Here is a 23,880-nt window from a genome sequence, read left to right as displayed (position 1 = left end):
AGCTGTGATGCTTTGTCTCAGGCATGACTTCCTTGTTCCACATCATAATATGAGAAGCTGTCCAAATCGTCGACCTATTAGATACAGACAAATTACGAGGAAAATTTTGCCCGAACTTAGTAGCAGCATTTTGTATGTGTTTCACATAGTAAAAAAAAATACGAACGATTGGATTTGGGATGAGAGGCTCGGCCTCATATAAATTTTTCAATGGCCATCAAAGTAAATTGAGAAATATTGATGGTTCAGAAACTCATGATTTCGTTTCCATTTAAAAGAAAATCTTTATAAATATATCAAAAGTAAATTGAGAAATAATGGTGGTTCAGAAACTCAATATCTCATAATTTCACTTTCATTTAAAAGAAAAATCTCTATAAATGTATTATAGTTGGGGATTAAATTTCAGATACCTATGTGATAATTTGACGCTCTTATACTATTGTATCATAACCTAAGGGCATAAATGATAACCTAAGGGCATAAATGATAAATTTATTGAAAAATTAAAAGTACATGACGTATAGCTAAAAGTGAAAGTTCCTTATACATCGATCAAGAACTGTGAAACTTTGGTCGAGAGACGGTCTAGTGGCTATCACATAAGATATTGTCATCATGAGATTTGGGGTTCGAATCTCGGTAAAGTCGAGATAAATATCTCTTTTATGTGCTAGTCATTATTCCAAAGGCTAGTAGCTATCCATGATTTACCTCCTTCGTGTTGGCCCTGTGACGGATTGGCGGGAGCGCTAGGGCGAGCGTATTCACCTTTTACCACCAAGAACTGTGATACTTTGTCTCATGCATGACTTCCTTGTTCCACACCATAATATAAGAAGTTGTCCAGTTCGTCGACCTATTAGATATAGACAAATTACGAGGAAAATTTTGCCCAAACTCAGTAGCAGCATTTTGTATGTGTTTCGCATCGTAAAAAAAAATACGAACGATCAAATTTGGGGCGATAGACTCGACCCCATATAAATTTTTCAACGATCGTCAAAGTAAATCGAGAAGTGCTGGTGGTTCAGAAGTTCAACATCTCATGCTTTCGTGTCTATTTAGAAGAAAAATTTCTATAAATGCATCATAATTGGGGATTAAACATTTAAACTCCGGATATCTGTGTGATAATTTAACGCTTTTACACTGTATCATAACCTAAGGGCATAAATGATAAATTAGGTAACATCGATCGATCTGATTCTATGAAAATTTGTCATTGATTTTAAAGTAAATCAGAAAACGCTCGCGATGAGTAGTTTATAAAATATCATAATTTTTTATTTGGATTTTATTAATCAGACCTCAAGACCCCAAATCCCCAAGGCAGCTCAAACAAAAAGCAAGGCAAGGTAAGGATGGTCTCTTTCTATACGGGGCGGCGATGGGAAGTTAACAATTCATCCCGCTCTATGATCCCATTGTCATTTCTAACTGAGCCAAGTAAAAAACCAAGTGAGTTAATTAGATGGGCTAAGTGACCTAGATGGATGACCAAGCAAAGTACTCTAAATATACATTTATATTATATTTTTATATGTTTGTATTAAAAACTAAAGAATAAAATCATAATCAAGCTTTAAACAAGTTTGTAAATAATTTTGTTCATTAACATATGTCCATGAACATTCTTGAGATGAGATCATTAACATACTACCGTGGACAACTCAACGCTCCTGCAATTTGCTGATAACACCATTCTTTTTGTAAGCCTTACTGCCAAGGAAATCATTCCAAATTACTCTATTTTGTCTGTCTGTCTGTGGACATGCTATTCTGACTAATCTTTTTTTGTTTGTTTGTGTGCATGTCTGTTCTAATGAGCAACTGCTTGTTTACATATTCACAAAAAAACTAAAAAACATCCATTAGTTTTTCATGAAACAAGTTTTGAGTAACAGGATAAGATAAAATTACCAGTCTAACTTTACTATATCGGTTCTATTCAGTTTAACCAAAAAAAATATGCGAGTTAAAATATGCACCAACATAGAGTATAATCACGATATTCCAGATTCTAAATTAATACATCCATACGCACAATTCTGTCATTTATCACTGTATTGCGAGGTGCTGATGGTTAGTAGTAGGCAGGATGAAGTACCCATTGATGGTAGACGGTTAACACCTCAACTCTCTCAAGGCCTAGCGAGCACCTTTTTAGGCAGCTTCTCCACTGGAGTTGTTTTGAGCAGGAAGAGCCTTGCCGCACGCTCCCTCAAGGTCCCGCCACATTTAAGACCATACTTCTGTAGCAATGTTTTGAGTTGTTCCATTCCAAGCAGCTGAAATCATGGAAATGGCATTAAATTAGGCACATTTTCAAGCCAGAAGATGAGACAGCATCGGACAACTAATCAAAAGAAGAATAGCTAATCAAACAGAATACTGACATCTAAGCAAACACAATACTGTCATCTGGGAACAAAAATGCTCAGATCTATACTGTGTAAGTATAAATTGAATCTCAGATCCCAACTCAAATCATTTGGAAGGTACTTGAAAATTTTTGATGGATACAGAACCAATCAATCACAAGAGAAGGTGCTTTTGTGGAATGACAGGTTTGAATCAAATTATGATAAGAAGGCACTATAAGATCATATCACTCAAAATTGTCATGTATCATGCAACTAGGGGTGTAATCGAGCCGAGCCGATTTGAACTCTTGAATGTTTGAGTTTGGCTCGTTTATAATCGAGCCGAGCTTTATTTAACGAATATATTCATGACTTACGAGCTTATTCGAACTTTTATCGAGCCTAAACAAACTTAATAAATATAAATTATAAATTAAAATATTCATTAAAAATTAGATTATATATTTAGAGAAAATTATAATATTCTTATTAAAATATATAATTTTATTCTAATAAATAAATTTAATATATTTGTCTATATTTTTCATAAGTAGAGTATAAAATCTATAAATTCAATATTAAACTATTATTTTTATTTAAAAGTTGATTCATGAGCTTACTAATGAACATGTTCATGAGCTAATGAGTTGAATATTGTGAAGCTTGAGTTTAGTTTGTTTATCTTAACGAGCCTTATTAAACGAGCTCAAATGAGCTTTTATCGAATCGAGCTTCGAATAGATCATGAGCAGGTTGGTTCATTTACACCCCTACATGCAGCACTATGGAGACAGATTTAATAACACAAATGCACAAAAGCATATTTCCCATTCCACCCTTAAAAAGTTCTAATCAGCATTCCCGTGTTCAACTCTCAAAGTCTAAATTCACAAATTATACCATCTTGAGAGGGATGCATGAAGACTGTACAAATCTGACTAAAGATTGTACAAACTTTCCAGCAACTAGCATGTTGCACCAATATCAGTGCTCTAAAATTCTTATTTCAACCAACTAACCTATTAAACAACTATGCAACAAGAGCGAAGCATGCAAACAATGAAATTTTTAATAGACTTAAAAATATAGAATTTTCCATCCATGACTCTAAATAATCTAAACTATGTCACCATATCTAATCAACTAACATAATTGTGCATATGAATAACATAGACTAACATAGATTATGCTTCTTATGGAATATTAGAATTCTAACAACCATTTCAAAGATATCATAAGAGTTTTAAGAAACATCAAGCTGAAACATGAAAGTACTAGAGAGTCTTAGTGAGCATCAGGTCGAAAATACTAGAGTTCATCAATAGAGCTAAGACATCTTATAGGCACTGGAAGCCGGGTATCACTTAAGTTGGTTTTCATATAAAAGGATAGCCAAAAACCAAACTAGTTGACAACACAATGCTTAAACGTCATTTTAAAGCAGATTATGAACAAAAGTATATATGCTTCATTTTAGTCCAACTATTTAAAAGATTGGAACACCATGATATATAATATTAGATCGGGATGAATGTACCTCCAAACCATCTGGAGAGTCATAATCATCAAAATTAAGAGATCCATCTACATAGGAATTGTCAGTGGTCGTTACAACTACAAGATCAGCCTTTTTCTGCACTGACTCAGGTTGATTTTCCTCTTTTGATTTAGCCACACTTAACTCTGTTACCACCATGGAACCAGAAACCAAATCAGTTCCAGCATCAACTTCCTCCGGTGTTCCAGTTACACAGTTGAGAATTTCATCTGATGCAGAATCACTGCCTCTACTTCCAGACTCCTGTTCTATTACCAGAGAATTCAAGGCGCCACCTTTATTTATTTCATCAACATTTCTCGTTTCAGAACCACCACCAGATGATTCTTCGTCGGAATTAGTGATAGAAGCAGAACCAGATGGTGAGCCACCATCTTGCAGTTCGCTTTGATTTGAAGAATTTCCACTATCTAACACCTCAGATTTCTGATCGCCATTCTCACTGTCATCGTCTTTATCTTCAAGTTCGCCATCGTCACTCTCACTCTCACTTTCATCCACTTTTTTCTTTCCCAGCCTACGAAACCAGGTTAATCAAGGATCAGACAACAAGAAAAGGATACTATATTATACTTGTCGGTAGAAAAAATAATGACCACGAAATGCCAAACAAATACACTTACCATATCTTAAGACGCTTAGAAGAAGGTTCTGATAACGGTAAAATTTTGCGCTTCGACTCCTTGTACAATTCAAAGGATTGTCGCACCGATTCCTCAACCTTCTCCATGCATTTCTCAGTATCCTCCCTGTACTTCTCCAAGTACTTTTCCACATCCACCTTGGAGTTCTTTTTCACCTCCTTCGCCTTCTTTTTAAGGAAATCCTCCGCGAGTTTCTCCAACCTTCGGTCCTCGGCCTCGGCCTTCCACTCCTCGAGCTTCTTCTCGGCGTTCACATGGCGCAGCCGGCGACCGCTCATGTCTCTGCAAGCGTCAAAGTTGTTCGTTTTCTTTTGACCAGCCTTGGTCGCAGCGCCTCGGAGCAGGGAACCGAACCCTCCTTTGCCGCCGGGGAGACGGAGAAGGAGGGTGATGGAGGGGAAGAGACCATCACTGGAGGCCGATATGATGGTAGAGTCAGAGATCTCCCGGATTCCGGAGACGACGCGGAGGGATCGAGGGGGGATTCCAGTTCTGGTTACAATATCGCGCCTTAGATCTTCACCGGAAACGGTGGGAGACGGGATCTGGAGGCAGCGGGTCCTTCCGTCTAGAAACTTCACGAAGATTTGGTACGTCGCCATGAACGGACCAGGTACGACAAACCCTAATTTGAAGAGGTCGGGGAGGAGGAGGAAGAGGAAGTAGTGACTTCCCTATAACATCGCTAACATAGCGGATCACTTTCACGTGCCCGGGTCCGGTTTCGGCCATGCTTTCGGGCCGGACTTCAATTAAGGAAAAGTGCAGGCCGGATCCGGTCCCATATGCCATTAAGACTAGGGGTGTAATCGAATCGAGTCGAATCGAATTCTTGGATATTTGAATTTGACTTGTTTATAATCGAGCCGAACTTAAGCTTTATTTAACAAATATATTCATGACTCACGAGCTTATTCGAACTTTTATCGAGCATAAATGAACTTAATAAATATAAATTATAAATTTAAATATTCATTAAAAATTAAATTATATATTTTTAAAAAATTATAAGTTAAAATTTATAATTTTATTCTAATAAATAAATTTAATATATTTATCTATATTTTTTATAAGTAGAATGTAAAATTTATAAATTCAATATTAAAATTATTATTATTTTTATTTAAAAGTTGATTTATGAGTTTAATGAACATGTTCACGAGCTAACGAGTCAAATATTGTGAAGCTTGAGCTTGATTTGTTTATCTTAATAAGCTTTTATCGAATTGAGCTTCGAATAGCTCACGAGCGGCTTGACTCATTTACACCCCTAATTAAGACCATTAAATCTCTTCAATTAGTAGGATGAATCAGATCTACTGAAATAGAGATGTAAATAAATCAAACGGTTCGTCAATTATTCGGAGCTCGGTTTGATAAAAAGTTCGTTCAAATTCGTTCGTTTATCTTATCGAGCCGAGCTCGAGTTTAAGGATATTCGGCTAGTGAGCTCGCGAACATATTCGTTTGTAGGCTCACGAGTCAAAAAAACAAGCCCTAAAACGAACCTTAAATCGAGCCAAAAAATGAGTTCTAAAACGAGTCAAAAAACAAGTTCTAAAACGAACCTTAAAACGAGTTTTAAAACGAGCCAAAAAAAACGAGCTCTAAAATGAGTCCGAAAATTAGTCCGAACTCGCTTAATAAATTAAGCTCGTTAACTATGATAATCGAGCTAATAACGAGCCGAGCTCCAACTGTTCGTGAGCTTGATAATTCCAAATCGAGTCGAGCTCGAACCTTGTAATAAAAATTCGATTTGAGCTCGAGCCCGAATATAACTTAAACGAACCGAGCTCGAGTTTAATACCGTTCGACTCGATTCTACACGTTTATTATCCCTACACTGAAGGCAGACAAAGGATCCTGCTCGTAAAAGTGCGGTGAAAAAAAAAAATCTAAACCAATAAACAATAATTATAGAGTTAGAAACTAAAATAAATAATTACAAAATTAGGATCTGTAGAAATTTTCCAAAATATTAAAATAAAAAATGATAAATATTTTCTAAAACTCGATAAAGTTGAATGTTCCCATTTGATAAATTGTGATTTTAAATTTGATCGAAACAACTCTATGACCTTTTATTTTACATAGTCGACACGAATAGTGTGGCAGTTGCATTAAATAACACAATTCCCTCTGCCTTTCAGGACCAAAAACACAATACGAAGAAGAAAAGCTAATTAGAAGCGATTCCAGAACAAGCTTTTTGCTGCTTCAGAAGTTCTTGCTCCAAATAACTAACAGAAACATGAATATGCAAGATGGTTCTTCTTGGATACGTAAGTTGAGATGAAATCAGTTGCAACGGGAGAGGAACTGGAAACCTTGGATGGAACAAGTATTTGCGTGCGGCCTGAAGCTATTCTTTTTCCGGCTACATTCCCATAGAACAGACCAGAGATGGCCGGCACAAACACATCACTTTTGGAACATATTTGGAAGTCGAGAGCTCGCTGTAGTTCTGCAGCTCCTGGTTGGAGAAATTGACCTTTCTTTTCTGCAGGTATTAGATCATCCTGTAACATCACGAAGGCATAATAGACATTCTAGCTCAAACTCATGAAATTTAAATCTCCTCGATAAAAAAAGGGGAATGAAGTTTGAATTTTTGTGTCGAATGCAATAAATCGTTGGCAAATCTGCAACTCACCTTCGTATAAGTTTTTGGAAACATCTCCTTCAAGGGATTGAGACTTTCGTGCCACCAAGTCTCAGTAAGGTAAATTGTGCTGTCTGCATTGAAACCAACTTTTCTTAAAAAGTCACTGATCTCCAGAGGAGAGTAACAAGGCTTTTTCCCATTTCCTTTTTCTTTACAGCCTTTTTTCTCTAGCACATCAACCCTGAGGTCAATTGCAATAAATTGACTTCCGGTATTGCGACTAAGTATTTTTAGTCTCTCAACCATTCGTTCAGCCACTTCCAAGATCTCACGCTTCATTTCAAGGCTTCCAAACATAGCCAAGCAAGCAGTTGAATCCAAATCGGTAATTGGTTTGCCATTTCCTTTCAAATTGATTTTTGGGAAGACACTTGTAAGTCTCAAATAACTATTTCTTTGGAAGATTGGTTCAACATTGTTGGCTATGTATTCTCTTGAAACCCTATTGGGTACTTTGACAACAGATGGACTTTCAGCAGTTAATTCAGCAGGAAGCTCCCTTGCTACTTTTATAACACCATCCAAGCTTGCAATGAACTTATCAGCATCATACATATCTTCAAAATTCCTGCAAATATGTAAAATTTGTCAAGCTTAGGGAACCAAGGAAAAAGTAGATCTCAATTCGCATCAATTTGGAGGAAGATTGATGCCTGATGTACCTTAAAATAGATTAAAATTCATCTTTAAAAGCAATAATTGCACCTATTGCAAGTGCGAGATAAAACAAGAAACTTTAGCCTTACTAGTGAGCTTGTGGCCTAAACAAGTCATCAGGGAATGAGTAGTCATTCATAATGTATGCTAAAGCAATGAAATTCTGTAGTATATATCCGCAATCATAAGGTTCACTTATGGATAAGCTTCTCATCATCCGACCAATGTTAACTTCAGAGAAAAAGCATACTTTCAAGTCACTAGATTTAGTTTGTTTTGCTTGTATCCATAACAATATAAACTGATTATGATCTCAGATTTTAGTCATGGCTAGATCAGTGACAAGGAAAATGGTTTATTTGGGTTTAGAATCAGAAAATGCTGATGTGCCCATAAGCTGTTAAATAAGAGTTGAGATTTGGAAACACAAGCAATGACAAAGTTGCCAAGTAACCTTTTTTGACCAAGCTCACTTCCTCTGATGTCAGGAAGCACTAGGGTAGCATCCAAATACCTCACTATAACAACTGCATCAGTGACCTGACCAAGAAAAATTAGGAGATTAATGAAATTACTTTTTCTTAATCCATACAAATCTTAGCTTTTCTTGGTGTTTTTTTTTATCAGAGCAAATGACTTGACCATCATATTATTCTTGAATATAACAAGATCCAATAAAATCATTACCATGAGGAACATAGCGAAGTTACACACTATCTTTCTATTGGCAAGAGAATTGAATAACTGATGAAACTTCGGAAGGATGTAAGATAAGATAGACAATGCAACATAAGAATCGAGCATAACTCTTAAGCCTTAAAAGACTTCTAATGAATAATTGTCTTGGAGAATGTTTCATCAAAATGAACCAATACCGTTAAACTTTAACTTGTCTGAGTCAACAACCAAAAACTTATACAATAACAGTTATTCATTTATATAAGCTTTGTCAATACCAACAAATTGTATTATAGTCCCATACCTGTGAGATATGGTGCTCAGGACCTCCAGTTAAGGAAAATGTAATGTAACCTTTAGACTGCTCTACTTCTTCTGCAAATTGAAATCCAAAGGGGAAATACAAAAAATGGTCCCACTATTAATGAAGAGTACAAAACTCCATCTAGCATACCAAAGAATCTTGAGACCCATTAACTTACTTGAAACTGGCTTGGCCCAGCAAGGTTTAAGTTCTTGGATGCTCTCGGTAGAGGCTTGGTTCAGAGACTTCTGTTCTTCCTTTAATGCATCAAATTGTATGATTGATGTTTCTTGCACAGTTACCTAAACATATGCAAGTACAAGAAAAGAATTCAGAAAAAATATCTATAGTTAGGATACATATAAATGATTTATGGAAACATGACAAAGGAGCCAATGTAAGTAATTCAGAGGATCAGAGGAAAACAAATAACTCAATAGTGTGTTTGCATTATGTAAGACTTCATGCACTAAATAAGGAACAAATAGAAAGAATTAGAAAAATAACAAGGACATTAAAGGTGAAATGAGATAACAATGATATCTTAGGCTTATATTGTTCCCTTCTCAACAAAATTGATGTTAACATCATTTAATTTTATAGCAGCAGAGTTGTTTAATGCAGAAAATATTATTTCAAATGGAAAATAGGTATACAGATTATTATTCCTTTGACCACACACATACACATTAAGGATAAAATAACAAAGAGAAAGACAATAAGATATCAGAATTCAACATTATTATTTTTTTTAAATCATGTTCAAATGCCTTTAATGTCTTTAAGCATCAATATCTTTATTGCCTAGACCAGTCTGAATATCTCAAGCATCATAGAATCATGCATTTCTCTCAGAAGGTATCATATGAGGTTCGAAAATGGAAGATAATAGGATACAATACATTTCAAAGCCAGAATGGTGCAACAAAGATATGCATATTCACATGCTCTCTATTATCAATTAGCAGGGAATCTTGTATTGATAATGAAGTGAAGTAAAAATCCAGTTCTGAGTTCTGACTCACACAAGCAAAAGGAAAGCAAATCCAAAGATCATTAAAGGCAAGCATATCCTAGAAAATGCACGTCTAAAAGTGAAATCTTTCAGGACCAGAAGTTCTTTTTTTACAGACAATTAACAAATAAGCTCACATTGATCAGATTGTTCCACTGACAAAATTACGTGACAAAGCAAATTCTAAGATTTTGCACACCTACCTTGAAAAAAATTAACAGCGGATCCTGTCTATCATGACAAAATTGATACAAATCAAGAATGGTTCCACTGACCTTGCTGGCATAATCACAGCTTAAATTATTTTTGCTTAAATTAGATTTAAATATACTACTGCAATACGTGTAAAGTGTACTTACTGCTACTAGCTGGTAATTCACTGCAAATATTCCTTAATGGAATTAAGATCCAAGTTTCAGCATGTAGGAAAAGGATTAAAAAAAAAAAAAAAATGTAGTTGTAATGCACAAAACTACTGCAGAGCACCAGATCAGGGAAAAGCAGGGGGCTACAAAAGGGGATCCGGTTCATTAAAGTTCAAAGTAATCCCAATTTCTTTTATTTTTTCATAAAAATTCTACTATGATACTTAAGTACGCATGCTAAAACCTCGTAACAAGTAATAAATATGAATCAGTGAAAAACGTACAACCTTGGACACGAGATCAACAAATCTACTGTCATATAACACTAAGAACACTACGAAGATAATTTCCATGAATTACCGTAACGGAATCAAAATGGTCTCTCTTGATCATGTTGCCGAGCATGACAAACATGGCCATGGTGAGGAATCCGGCGAGCACTTGCCTGGCATCCACCGCCATTGCGCAACAAATTCCTCCCACCACACGCAAAAGCAGAAAGGGAAAGCGGGAGCAAACAACAGGCTAATTCAACCACAATAATAATTAGAAGACGCGAGAGATCTGCTGGGCAATATCAAGAGAGGAGCAAAATGGAAGCGAAGTTTCGCCGCTGGTGCTCAGATCCGGACAAGGACAGAAAGACCAGAGTTCAGAAACAGGAGGAGAAGATGGAACGAGAGCGCGGAGTCAGTCGCCCTATGTGGAGCTTTTGGGCGAGCTTCGCCCTACCGACACTCGAGCAGCTAAAAGAGCAACTTGCAAGCGACTGACTGCTGGCAATTTGGTTTTGCCTTAAACTTTTTATATACATTTTTCTTTTTCCTTCACAAAGTTATCGATATTCCTTTTCAAACTAATTGTTCTTACCCAATTAACATTGACGGTTAATAATCGACTGTTAAAATCTTAATACTTATTAATGAATTGAATATTCGAAAATTATATAATTTTAAGAAAAAAGTTTGAAAATAATGGAAAATGCTCGTGGTGATTGGTGGGCGGGTGATTAAGGAGAGAAATGCGGCGGAATTGTTGCATCGATTAAGGGGAAAGCGACTGCGATTAGAAGCCAAATCAGCTCTCCTCTCCCTCCTCTCCTCGTTAAAAACAGTCTTTTAAGATTTCGCTGTCTCGTGTCGTGTGAGGAGGAACAGGATGGCGGGGAGCCCACATAACGTGTCGGTGAGACGGGTTGGTGAGACCCGCATCATGTGGTCGAGCTCACGTGCAACCGACGTGAGTTGATCTATAATAGATTACATGAGTTGCTCCACCACATAATTGAAATTTTACTTAAATCCAATTAATTTACATTGCGGTCATCACGTGGTGGACCCCTATACATATAATATATAACAAGTTTAAATAGAAAAGAAGACATACTTAGACAATTGTTGACAAGCCACAATATGATCTAGTGTTTGAAATAAAAGTCACCTTAGCTCAATGAGAAAGTTAATTAAAATCGTTGTAATAATCTATTGATTAGCCATCCAATTTCTACCTTGTTGAAGAATCCAACGAACAATCTCTCCATGATTCACTCCCTGTAACAAGCTGCATTCAGTTTTGACTCCTGACATGAATTGGTTCTGGAAGTTTATCTTGAATTGATTAGTCGTTATTGTCTTCTTCTTCTCCTCTGATTCCAATATGATGCATCAAAAATAAATGTGTGTTTTGTATGGTATTATTTGCTTGATGTATCAAATAATTGTGATGGTGGGGTGCCGTCAAAGGCAATTATTGGATTGAGATGGTTTGAAGGGCATTTTTTGGACCTTGGTTTCAGGTTGATGTGGACAGACATCCTCCCTCCTGGCTTTGGACTCGGTCGCACCACTTCCTTTGGGTTTGAATCTAATAGAGCTTCTGATCCACTCCGTTATTATGCTCTGAAACATGTAGGCCGATGAGAATCCCGTGCACCCGAGCAAGTCTCCTGCCTATGAGAATCCGTCAAAGCCTCTGGTAGTCTCCTGCATCTGAGAATCCAGCAAAGCTTTTGATAATCTCCTACTTACGAGAATTTGGCAAAACTTCATGGACATAAAACTAAGTTTACACATTTTCATATCCATAATCCATCATGCGAACATTGTTTCTGATCATCAAATCTTTATGCCTTATTGCCATATTTTAACCTCCATCTTTGCATCATTCAGGATTGATATCTATCGTGGTAACATTATATTCAGCCCTTAACAAGTCGTGCCATGATAGGGTTTAAGGCATTCTACTTAGCCAAATTGGTCCTCAGAGGCACTTATATGGAAGATAAGAACCACCTTAACCGAGACTTGAAGAAATCCCAGACATAATAGACCAGACATTAGTATGTACCTCCAGCACCTCCACCAACCACAGAGGACAGATTGACCAGTCTCGAAGGCATTGCCACCGATATGAGTGCTGATATACGAGAGATGATGGTCACGATGCGTCCACACTACTAGTAACCTCCTCCTACATCTGATTTGATGACTTATCTATTTTGGATATTATGACTTGTGTTGAGACTTATGCTTGCTACTATTCTGACTTCTTGCTTATTATATTATGCACTTGTGTTTCTATTTTGTTTGATCCATGTTTGACTTGGATTGCACTTTTGATTGATTTTATTATCTGCTTATTAATTCTCTATTGTTTTCTATTTTAACCCAGTTTTTTATATATGAAAAAGAGGGAGAGAATCACATAATTACTCCAAAAAAATATTCTTAATAATTCAGGAGAGTTATAATTTAGAGGGAGTTACAATTTTATAATCATTTTAATATTCATGTATGGTTGCACCAATTGTTATTTTTTCTTTCATGTATTGGATATATCAAACTGATAATTATTTTATTATTCTAATTTTAACTTAGTTTTCATACTATCACAAAAAAAAAAAAAAAAAAGGAAGATTGATGGTGTAGTTGTCATCGATTCCATTTTTGATAGATAAACAATAGCTGGCTAGCACTTCCACCGTTCACGTGCTATACAAGTATAACTCCTTATTCCAACCCACGCATTGTTGAAACTAATAGATAAAGGAAAGAAATAGAATAGAGAATTAATTATTTGATCGATTATTTACTAAAACCAATAGATTTATTTGTACAAGTTGTTCAAATAAGGAAAGATTAAATATGACATACAATTATGAGTATAGTAAATATAATAGATTTGGAAGTATTATTTTTGCTATTTGATTCATGTCGATCTTGATTTTGATTGTGATACTAAATATAATAAATCTCAATTGATTAAAATCAATGCGAGATTATTTTCTATTATTATCATTACCCTCGACAAACTCAACAGGAGTGCCTGAATGTTGAGTTTGAGTGCTAACTTGATTAAACGTTGTCTAGATAATGGTTTGGTAAATATATCAGAGTCGCCACACGCTCACAAACAAAATCAAAATCAATCTCTACATGCTTGGTATGAGCATTAAAAATATGATTTTCCGTAAGATGCTCCAATATTATCACACTAGATTTTGGGTGTAGCAGTTGAGGAAAAGTGTAATTCCGAAAGAAGAGATTGTAGCCAAATAATTTATGACGTCGCGTTAGCTATAGCTTTATATTCGCTTTATATTCAGCTTCAGTACTTGAGCGAGAGACTATAGGTTGCTTCTTTGAAAGTCAAGAAATAAGATTTCGCCCAAGAAATATGACATATCCACTAGTAGAACTTCTATCTTCGGGAGATTCAACCCATTCTGCATCACTGTAGACAATCAACTCTCGTGAGCATTGATGATATAAAATAAGATAATGTAAAATAGTACTTTTGAGATATCAAAGAATTCTCTTAACACCTTCCGAATAATATTTAGTAGGAGCATGCATAAATTGAAAGATACGATTCACAGCAAAAATAATATCGATCGGGTCGTGTAATGGTGACATATTGTAGGACACCAACAATGCTTCGATAGATCTGGGGGTCAGCCAATGAAGAGAAGCATGAAGTTGTAGTGAAACCACCTTCAATGATTGGTGTGGAGATACGACATGCACCATACATTTTAGCTCGTTGTAAAAGTCCAGTAATATATTTACTCTGAGAAAGAAGACAACCTTCAAAATGTGAAAGAAACTCTATACTAAGGAAAAAATAAGCATTGACAAGATCCTGAATAGAAAACTCTTGACGAAGAAGATGGAGTAAAGTAGTAATATCATTTTGATCACTACCAGTTATTAAGATATCATCCACATAAATAAGAACAAATATTGAAAATTCATCGTTACATTTGTAGAATAGGGAAGAGTCAATTTTTAAGTTAGAAAATCCTTGAGTATGAAGCCAGGTAGATAGACGATGAAATCATGCACGAGGTGCTTATTGAAGACTATATAGAGATTTCTGAAGTTGACACACATGTGTTAGAAGTTGCGGGTGGATTAATACAAGTGGTTGTTCCATAAAAATAGTTTCTTCAAGTTGTTCATGAAAGAAAGCATTGGAAGCATCTTATTATCGTATCGGCCAATTGGAGCTAACAACTATAAATAGTAGCAATTTGATAGTTGTAATTTTAATGATTGGACTAAAAGTATCATTGACGTCATTACCTAGTTGTTGATTAAAGCTTTTAGCAACAATGCTAGCTTTGTAACGTTCAATAGATACATCTGCACAATACTTAATCCGGTAAACCTATTTAGAGCCCACAGTATTTATAGAAAAAGAGCATCAAACTTTGTAGTCATCGCTGCACGACAATTTGGATCTTTGACTGCTTGTGTAAAGTTAGAAGGGTCAATAAAATTTGAAGAAGCAATAAGAGCACGTGGAAGAGGATAACAAGTGGAAACTAGTCGACACTATGCATAAATATCACTTAAAGGAAGCATTCGTCAAGGAGTATCATTATCAGAGCTACTTGGAAATGAGTGGTCATTCAGATTGGAATAAGAACTAGAGAGTAGATTACCACTAGCCGCTGAGTCTACAGTAATTTGTGAAGATGGAGAAGGACCCAAGATATCATCACCCCTTGTACTTTCAATATGTTCTGATGAAGCAATTTGTGAGAATTCTAGTATATTACTTAGTGATATTAGCTAGGTTCCTTGATTATTTGAAGGAGGATCTGAGATAGCAACTACAAACGGAAAATGAGATTTATAAAAAATAACATGTCGAGAAATATATATCTGTCCGGTAAAAATATGGAGGCAATGGTACTCATGATGCAAATTACTATAACCAAGGAAAATATATTGTTAAGAGCAAGGGTTTAACTTGTGTTTAGAGTAAGGTCATAGTCAAGGATAACATGTGCAATCAAAAATACAGAAGAAAGAGTACTCTGGAGGACGATTATAAAGTCTCTCCAAGGGACACTTGTTTTGAAGTAGTAGAGTGGATAAACGATTGATAAGGTAGACTGTGGTTTGGACTACATCATCCCTAAATTTAAGTAGAACTGAGTCATGATTAAGAAGAGCTAAGGTAGTTTCAACCACATAACGATGTTTTCTTTCGGCGGATCCATTTTATTCAGGAGTGTCGGGATAAGAGATTCGATGGAGGATGCTAGAGGAAGTAAGATGACGATGAATTGCTTAATACTCTTCACCCCAATCAGAATGAAGGGAAAGTATTTTACGATCAAAATAATGCTCAACATGCTTTTAAAAATGACAAAAAATATCGAAGAGATCAGATTTTTTTTCATAGGAAAAATCCAAGTGAACTTGCTAAAGTTATCAATAAAAATAGCATAGTAAAGAAAACTCTAATTAGAAAGAATAGGAGCATGACCCTATACATCAGAGTGAATAATTTCTAAAGGAAAATTAGAGCTGCGAGTAGAGGATGCAAAAGGTAGTTTATGAGATTTTATGTTCACACAAGCTTCACATAAATGGGATGATGACGCTAAAGAAGTTGGTAAACCAAAATGATTAATAAAATCCCGAACAAGACATAGAGACGGATGACCAAGATATGTATGCCAAGAGAATTTATCCGTACATTCTCCAATAAAGGTTTTGAGAGAGGTGAGTTGAAGATGATAAAGACTATTTTTAGTATCCCCTTGGAGTAGAATAGTTCCTGTCGCGAGATCCTTTACAAGACAATGATGAGGATGAAATTCAAAAAAAGACATTATTATCAAGAGTAAATTGATGTACAAAAAGTAAACTTTTAGTGATAGAAATAACATGAAGAGTGTTGTACATGCAAAAAGTACGACCACATGAATGAAAGAATGTGTTTCCAATGTGAGCAATTTGTAAACTTGATCATTGCCTATTTGTACCATGTCAGGTCTATGATAAGGCGAAGCTTCTGTAAGAATATCATACTTCGGTGTAACATAATGAGTCGCTTCAGAATTCGGTGTCATCCTGGGATTTCAAAAATCGATAACGTTAATTACGAGGGATGAAGAGTGAGAATGCTCCAAAATAAGATGATTGAGTACTAGATTGCTAAGATGAGGGAGGGGGTTGATTTGATGATACAGGTCCTCCTCAAAAATTTGAATCATATCTTTTATAACAAGTTTGAGCATAGTGATCATAGTTGAAGCAAATCTGACAACGCCCTCGACCTTGACCTTGGCCTCTGAAACCTCCAATCTGATTTTGATGACCATGTTGGGGAGGAGGCTGATTATGTTGATCAGGTTGTGGAGTTTATATTGATGACCTAAACCTGCATGAACATACATTAATAGTTCTAGATCAGAGATGGGATGCGCTATTGCAGTTAGGTTGTTGGCAATGGTCTTGATTGATTGTATATAGTCATTGATAGAGGCATCTCCTCGTTGCACAGACTGTAATTATAGATGAAGTTGGAGAACCCGTGCTTGAGAGTGGGATGCAAAAGAATGATCAAGGTTTTTCCAAACCTGACAATAGGTGTTGAGGCCAACGAGCATGGGTAGTATAGACTCAGTAATTGATGAGATTAACCAAGTAAAACTAATTGATCCTTCTTAATCAAATAACATAGGATGAATCATCTTTTTAAGGTGGGGATCAAGTACCATCAACATGACCAAATAAGTTATGAACACAAAATAATGGAAGAAATTGTAATTTCCATAGTTGATAGTTATCATTGTCAAGTTTAACAGAAAAAGAAGGAACCATATGAAAAGAAAAAGAGATATTTTGTCATGGTGCAGGGATCTCAGTATAACCTAAAGAAGTCTTTTTTTTTTTCCCTTTTTTTCTATTTTTTTTTTTCCATTTTTAGCTTTTTATTTTCATTTTTCTTTTCTTTTTTTTGGTTTTTTTATAGAACGAGGAAGGGGGAAAAAAATAAAATGAATAAATAATAACTCTGCCTTACTATGATTGACATTGCCGAAGTTGCTGTCATCGACGAAAAAGAGTTGTCTATGAAAGGAGAAGAAAAGCTGCTGCCAAAGTTATTGTTGTCGTCGTTGAAGTTATCGAGGTTGTTGCACTGTAGACATTGATATTAAACCAGCATCTAGAAACTACTGTAGCTGTTGTAAGGAAAATTGGGATGAAGAGAACACGTTGAACTAATAAATAAAAGAAAGAAATAGAATAGAGAATTAATTCTTTGATCTATTATTTACTAAAGACAATATGTTTATTTTTACAGATTGTTAAAACAATAATAGAAAAATTAAATATAACATACAATTATAAACATAGTAAATACAATATATTTGGAAGTATTATTTTTACTATTTGATTCCTGTAGATCTTGATTTTGATTGTGATGCCAAATATAATAAATCTCAATTTATTGAAATCAATTCAAGATTAATTTTTGTTATTGTCATTACGCATATCATTGTTGAAGATGGCCGGGGTTGGACGATCTGACGCGAGTGGGTGAGGCCGTGAGTTGGAGATCCCAGTGCATGCCGGAGAAGCCTATGACGGTGGGCCCCTGGCAGTGGCAGAGAAGCACATCATCTTGACAAGGCTCGTCTTTGCTTGCATGGTGGCTGGTGGGGTGCAATATGGCTCGGCTGCAACTTTCTTTGCTCACGGCCTATGTCCAGGTTTAACAAGCGCACATTATTATTGTATAGTCTTGATATTTACGACTCATGTACCTTTACGAATGGTCGATCCCTAACTTGCATCTGTTTTGGACTGACAATTGGCTATCACATGCTCTATCTTCCATAGTATGGCTTTGTGGTTATATTGTTGCAGGCTCCATGATAATTATCTATTCAGAATCGAAGCATCCAGCAATGAGTTAGCAAAAGGTCTATACAATTCAAAACTAACTACAAAGAAAAATGACAAAATTTGTAGTTCAGATAAATAGCTTGAACTAAAATAGCATAAGGAGCACACATGAGGAATAACGATTGAAATGTTCAAAACTCCAACATAGATTTCTACGAAGGATGTTGATTGAGAGCATGCGCGCGGCGGCGATGGGGGGAGCGATTTGAAGTGCATGGTGAAATTTAATATGTAGTTAGTGATTTCAACTAACCTTGACCACCTTCCACATTAGCAGTTCATTGTGTTGTTATAGTAAAAGGAACACTGTATACAACCTATTGAGAAAGAATGATAAGAATTCAACATAATTTATCGCTTAGAAAACATGTGATAGGTAAGAAAATGTGATACTCATAGCTAGTGGAAAACAGAGAATCAGAAAGAAACCCAAAGCAATAATTCTAATGTTTGGATATGCAGTGAGTCTCAGTTGAGTTAAAGAATGATATTCTTTTGAGGACCAAACACCTATGATGCAAATGCCAGCCATGCAAATGAACAAGGTCAAAGTGCTGATCGCCCAGACTAATTTTTGTACCCAAATTTTGACACATTGGTGCGATCGATAAAGATGATACGACTAATACAACTTGACAATATCAAATCATATATCAGATGAATTTTAAATGAATGTTGTAAATTAAATAAAGAAATAGTTCCTTACAGAATTCAAGAGCAATCCAAGGGCACCTTCTCTAACACCTCTGATTGTAAACATCACTTTGTTGATTAGTTCCTTTAGGATTGCTATAGTAGATTATTTGACTCATCCAATCAGTGTTGTATAGTATAAAGGGAAATCATGACAATTACATTTATAAAATACAACATAATCAATACATCTATCGTATATATACATGTGTTATAATTGAATTAGTTTTAGTCAGTCATACCGAAGTCAGGGGAGTGACAAGAAACACTGAATGCATTTCAAGAGGCAAATTCTTAAAGGCCTTGAAGACACCAAAAAAGTTTGTGTTTTGTTGATCTACAATCGCAAATCTGTTCAAGTCACATAGAACTTCTTTGGTGAGAAATAGAGTGACCGCCAAATTAATAAACAATAAAACCTCTTTCCAACAACAACAATTCATCAAAAAGTAAAGTAAATATACAAATTCAACTTCACGATATTTCATCAAGATTCAGGACCTACCACTGCAACCAAGAATGCACCTTTCAAGTTTGCATAAGCTTCACAACATGCATTGGTCATCAAGAAAGAAAATCACCTTTAATAATAATAAAAAATTAGGAAAGATTAGTTTTTGTATAATAGTATTGATTTGTGATGATAATTTGTTTTAACTAAGTAGACTCATGAAGTTTGGTTCAGAGTTGTGCCAAATCCCACTAGAACCAGATAAATATCCCAAGATATTTCCCACTGCCTTCCATGTGCCAAATATAACATTTGTTGTGTTAGGTCCATGATGACTTATCACACACGTAACTCAATTTAACTTGATACATATATTTTAGCATAAAATTTTATGAAAATATATAAACAAGTAAATATTTACTTGAGAGATCGACCATAAATGCTAGAGCTAGATGCCGCAAATTAAAATTATACATATTAATTATGTCAAATGGTATGATTTCACGTTGTTGGAGTACTCTCAATATTAATTAGAAAGAATCTAGCTTACTTAAACTGTATTATTAGAAAAAACTAATAGCCAAAATCTCAAACAATACATTATTGATGCAGGCCATCGAGGGCCATGATAAATACGATGGTATATCGAAAATTTTTTTCTATACCGTATATCGTACCAAAATAAATTTTTAGTATACCGAAAATTTGGTATACCGAAATTCAGTATGGTTAAATTTCATATCGGTTAGTATAAAAAATCGATGTCGACACAGTATACTGAAAATTTTGAAATAAATGTCATACTGATATGGTTATCGTAAATTTTGATATAGTTTATAGCGTATCAAAATTTTTGGTATACCGATGAAATCGGTATGATATGGATAGTATACTGAAATTTTGATATTTTTCCCACCCTTAATTATAAATGCTGTGTTAATTAATTAGCATATCAAGTTAACTAAAATTAAGTTGTAAATATAATGTTAAAGCATGAAAACTATAAATTCTTTTTTACCTGCAATGTATGATCTTTTGTATCACCCAGTACATGCCCAATATCTGACGAAAACACAACCACAATCACCTAAAACATCAACATGAATATGAGATCTTAGCAATTAATTACCATCATTATCAAATTGTAGTTGTTTAATAGGTTGCTCACAACGATAGATATCAATATGCATGTAACAAATATGAAAGGCCTTCTCGTTCCACATTATAGCAATTAATTGTATTGTTACAGCAAAAGGAACACTGTATACAATCGATTGAAAAAGAATGATAAGAATTCAACATAATTTATCGCTTCGAAAACATGTGATAGGTAAGAAAATGTGATACTCACAGCTAGTGGAAAAGTGAGAATTACAAAGAAAGCCGAAGAAACAATTCTAATGGTTGGTTCTGTAGTCAGTCTCAGTTGTTCTAAAGAATGAAATTCTTTTGAGGACCGAACGCCTATGATGCAAATGGTAGCCATGCAAACAAACAGGGTCAAATTGTTGATCGCCAAGACTACTTTGTACCCAACTTTTGATACATTGGGTACGGCCAATACAACCTGACAATACGGAATCATACATCAGATGAGTTTTAGATGGATGTTGTAAATTAAATAAAGAAATATTTCCTTGCAGAATTCAAGAGCAATCTGAGGGCGCCTTTTCTAACACCTTGATCGTATGCATCACTTTGTTCATTGGTTCCTTTAGGATTTCCATAGTAGATTTTTTGACTCATCCAACAGTATTGTACAGTATAAAGGGAAATCACGACAATACATTGATAAAATGCAATATGATCAACACATCTATCATATATATGCATATGTTATATTTGAGTTGTAGTTTTAGCCGGTCATACCCAAGTCAGGGCAGTGACAAAAAGCACTGAACGCATTTAGGCCCTGAAGACATCAAAAAAAGCTTGTGTTTTGTTGATCTACACTCGCAAATCTATTCAACTCACATAGACGAACTTGTTTGGCGAGAAATAGAGTGACCGTCAAACTAATAAACAATAAAACCTATTTCCAATAACGACAATTCATCAAAAGGTAAAGTAAATATACAAATTCAACTTTACAGTATTTCAATAAGATTCAGGACCTACCACTGCAACCAAAAATACACCTTTTAGGTTTACACAAGCTTCACAACATGCATTGGTCAACAAGAAAGGAAACCCACCTTTAACCATAATCAAAAATGAGGAAAGATTAGTTTTTGTATTATAGTATTGATTTGTGATGATAATTTGTTTTAAGTAAATAGACTCATGAAGTAATTTGGTTCAAAGTTGTGCCAAATCCCGCTAGAACCAGATAACAAGATATTTCCCACTGCCTTCCATGTGCCAAATATAGCATTTTCTATGTTAGGTCCATAATGACCTATCACACACGTAACTCAATTTAATTTGATACATATATTTTAGCATAAAATTTTATGAAAATATATAAACAAGTAAATATTTATTTGAGAGATTGGCCATAAGTGCTCTAGCTGGATGTCGCAAATTAAAAGTATACATATTAATTATGTAAAATGATATGATTTCATGTTGGAGTACTCTTAATATTAATTAGAAAATATAGTATACTTGAACTACATTATTAGAAAAAATTAATAGCCAAAATCCCAAACAATACACTAGTACTGCATGCCATCGAGGACCGTATACTGCATCAAAATAAATTTTCTATACCGTATACTGCATCAAAATAAATTTTCAGTATACTAAAAATTTGGTATACCAAAATTCATCATGGTTAAATTTCGTACCGGTTAATATAAAATTTGGTATTGGTACGGCATACCGAAAATTTTGATATAAATGTCATATTGATACTGTTACCGTAAATTTTGGTACGATATGTATCGTATCAAAATTTTTAATATATTGTTAAAATCGGTATCGTTCGATATGCTTTGGTATGATATGGTTGGCATACTAAAATTTCGATATTTTCCCCCACCTTTAAGTATAAATGCCGCGTTAATTAATTAGCATATCAAGTTAACTAAAATTAAGTTGTAAATATAATGTTAAAGCATGAAAACTATAAATTCTTCACCTGCAATGTATGTTCTACTGTATCACCCAGTACATGCCTAATATATGACGAAAACACTACCACAATCACCTAAAACATCAACATGAATATGAAATCTTAGCTATTAATTACCATCAGTATCAAATTGTAATTGTTTAATAGGTTGCTTACAACGATGGATATCAATATGCATTCAACACATATGAAAGACCTTCTCCTTCCACTTTAGCAGTTAATTGTGCTATTACAGCAAAAGGATATCAGTATTCCATCGGTAATTTCCCACGGAAAATTAATTCCGTCGGTAATGTGTTAAACCCATTAACCCGAAACTTCTTAACCTGTTGACCCAAAGACCGATTTTTCGATTGAAACAAATTCAGTCAGTACTTTCCAACTGATATTTTAAATCCGTCGGTGTTTACTAACGGAAATAGTTATTTAGTCGGTAATCAACGATTGAAGTTGTTTCAGTCGGTGATTACCGACTGAATTAAAATCTATCGGTAAATATCGACTGAATAATATTCAGTTGGGGATCCCGTCGTTATTTGCAGAATTTTTTGTAGTGTGAGAAAGAATGATAAGAATTCAACATAATTTTATCACTTAGAAAACATGTGATAGGTAAGATAATGCGATACCCACATCCAGTGGAAAACTGAGAATTGTAAAGAAAGCCAAAGCAACAATTCTAATGGTGGGATCTGCAGCGAGTCTCAAGAATGAAATTCTTTTAAGGACCAAACGCCGATGATGCAAATGACAGCCATGCAAATGAACAGGGTCAAATTGCTGATCGCCCAGACTACTTTTGTACCCAACTTTCGATACATTGGTGCGATCAATAAAGATAATACGACCAATATAACCTGACAATATGGAATCATATATTAGATGAGTTTTAGATGTATGTTGTAAATTAAATAAAGAAATAGTTCCTTACAGAATTCAAGAGCAAGCCGAGAGTGCCTTCTCTAACACCTTGATCGTAAGCATCACTTTGTTCATTGGTTCCTTTGGGATTTCCATAGTAGATTTTTTGACTCATTCAACACATCTATCGTATATATGCATATGTTATAATTGAGTTGTAGTTTTAGCTAGTCATACTCAAGTCAGGGTAGTGACAAGAAGCATTGAACACTTTCCTGCAGGCAAATTTTTAAAGGCCCTGAAGACACAAAAAAAAAGCTTGTGTTTTTTTAAT

General features: G+C 35.0%; 2 protein-coding genes and 1 pseudogene across 3 annotated transcripts; all 3 read right to left on the bottom strand.

Moving 5' to 3' along the window:
- Positions 1 to 1,894: 1,894 nt before the first annotated feature.
- Positions 1,895 to 5,239, bottom strand: LOC121969145 (replication stress response regulator SDE2-like). Its single transcript, XM_042519080.1, has 3 exons — positions 4,548 to 5,239; positions 3,904 to 4,441; positions 1,895 to 2,291 (listed from the first exon to the last, which is right to left on the bottom strand). Exons 1-3 carry the CDS (start codon positions 5,168 to 5,170, stop codon positions 2,145 to 2,147), a joined length of 1,308 nt encoding a protein of 435 aa, XP_042375014.1. The 5' UTR covers positions 5,171 to 5,239; the 3' UTR covers positions 1,895 to 2,144.
- A 1,332-nt stretch (positions 5,240 to 6,571) lies between these two features.
- Positions 6,572 to 11,030, bottom strand: LOC121969144 (protein MANNAN SYNTHESIS-RELATED 1-like). 2 transcript variants are annotated; one of them, XM_042519078.1, is made up of 6 exons: positions 10,616 to 11,030; positions 9,054 to 9,177; positions 8,876 to 8,946; positions 8,348 to 8,433; positions 7,225 to 7,804; positions 6,572 to 7,090 (listed from the first exon to the last, which is right to left on the bottom strand). In XM_042519078.1, the coding sequence occupies exons 1-6, from the start codon at positions 10,715 to 10,717 to the stop codon at positions 6,812 to 6,814; spliced, it is 1,242 nt and encodes a 413-aa protein (XP_042375012.1). In that variant the 5' UTR covers positions 10,718 to 11,030; the 3' UTR covers positions 6,572 to 6,811. The 2 variants fall into 2 exon arrangements, with proteins under 2 accessions (XP_042375012.1, XP_042375013.1); XM_042519079.1 differs by having other exon boundaries at positions 6,572 to 7,071.
- Positions 11,031 to 12,217: 1,187 nt separating this feature from the next.
- Positions 12,218 to 21,514, bottom strand: LOC121969078 (annotated as a pseudogene).
- Between the last annotated feature and the right edge of the window lie 2,366 nt (positions 21,515 to 23,880).

The sequence above is a fragment of the Zingiber officinale genome, chromosome 4A (genome assembly GCF_018446385.1).
Source record: "Zingiber officinale cultivar Zhangliang chromosome 4A, Zo_v1.1, whole genome shotgun sequence".
Classification (NCBI taxonomy): domain Eukaryota; kingdom Viridiplantae; phylum Streptophyta; class Magnoliopsida; order Zingiberales; family Zingiberaceae; genus Zingiber; species Zingiber officinale.
Note: the sequence above shows the minus strand (reverse complement) of the source record. Positions and strands in the feature narration are given on the sequence as shown.

Excerpts from the sequence above, each read along its gene's own strand:
- LOC121969145 (XM_042519080.1), bottom strand. The coding sequence starts at position 5,170 with ATGGCGACGTACCAAATCTTCGTGAAGTTTCTAGACGGAAGGACCCGC. Across the intron at positions 4,442-4,547 it reads TCTAAGCGTCTTAAGATATG|GCTGGGAAAGAAAAAAGTGG; the intron begins GTAAGTGTATTT and ends CTGGTTTCGTAG. Across the intron at positions 2,292-3,903 it reads ACTCTCCAGATGGTTTGGAG|CTGCTTGGAATGGAACAACT; the intron begins GTACATTCATCC and ends CCATGATTTCAG.
- LOC121969144 (XM_042519078.1), bottom strand. The coding sequence starts at position 10,717 with ATGGCGGTGGATGCCAGGCAAGTGCTCGCCGGATTCCTCACCATGGCC. Across the intron at positions 9,178-10,615 it reads ACCATTTTGATTCCGTTACG|GTAACTGTGCAAGAAACATC; the intron begins GTAATTCATGGA and ends GCATATGTTTAG. Across the intron at positions 7,091-7,224 it reads TTCCAAAAACTTATACGAAG|GATGATCTAATACCTGCAGA; the intron begins GTGAGTTGCAGA and ends GTGATGTTACAG.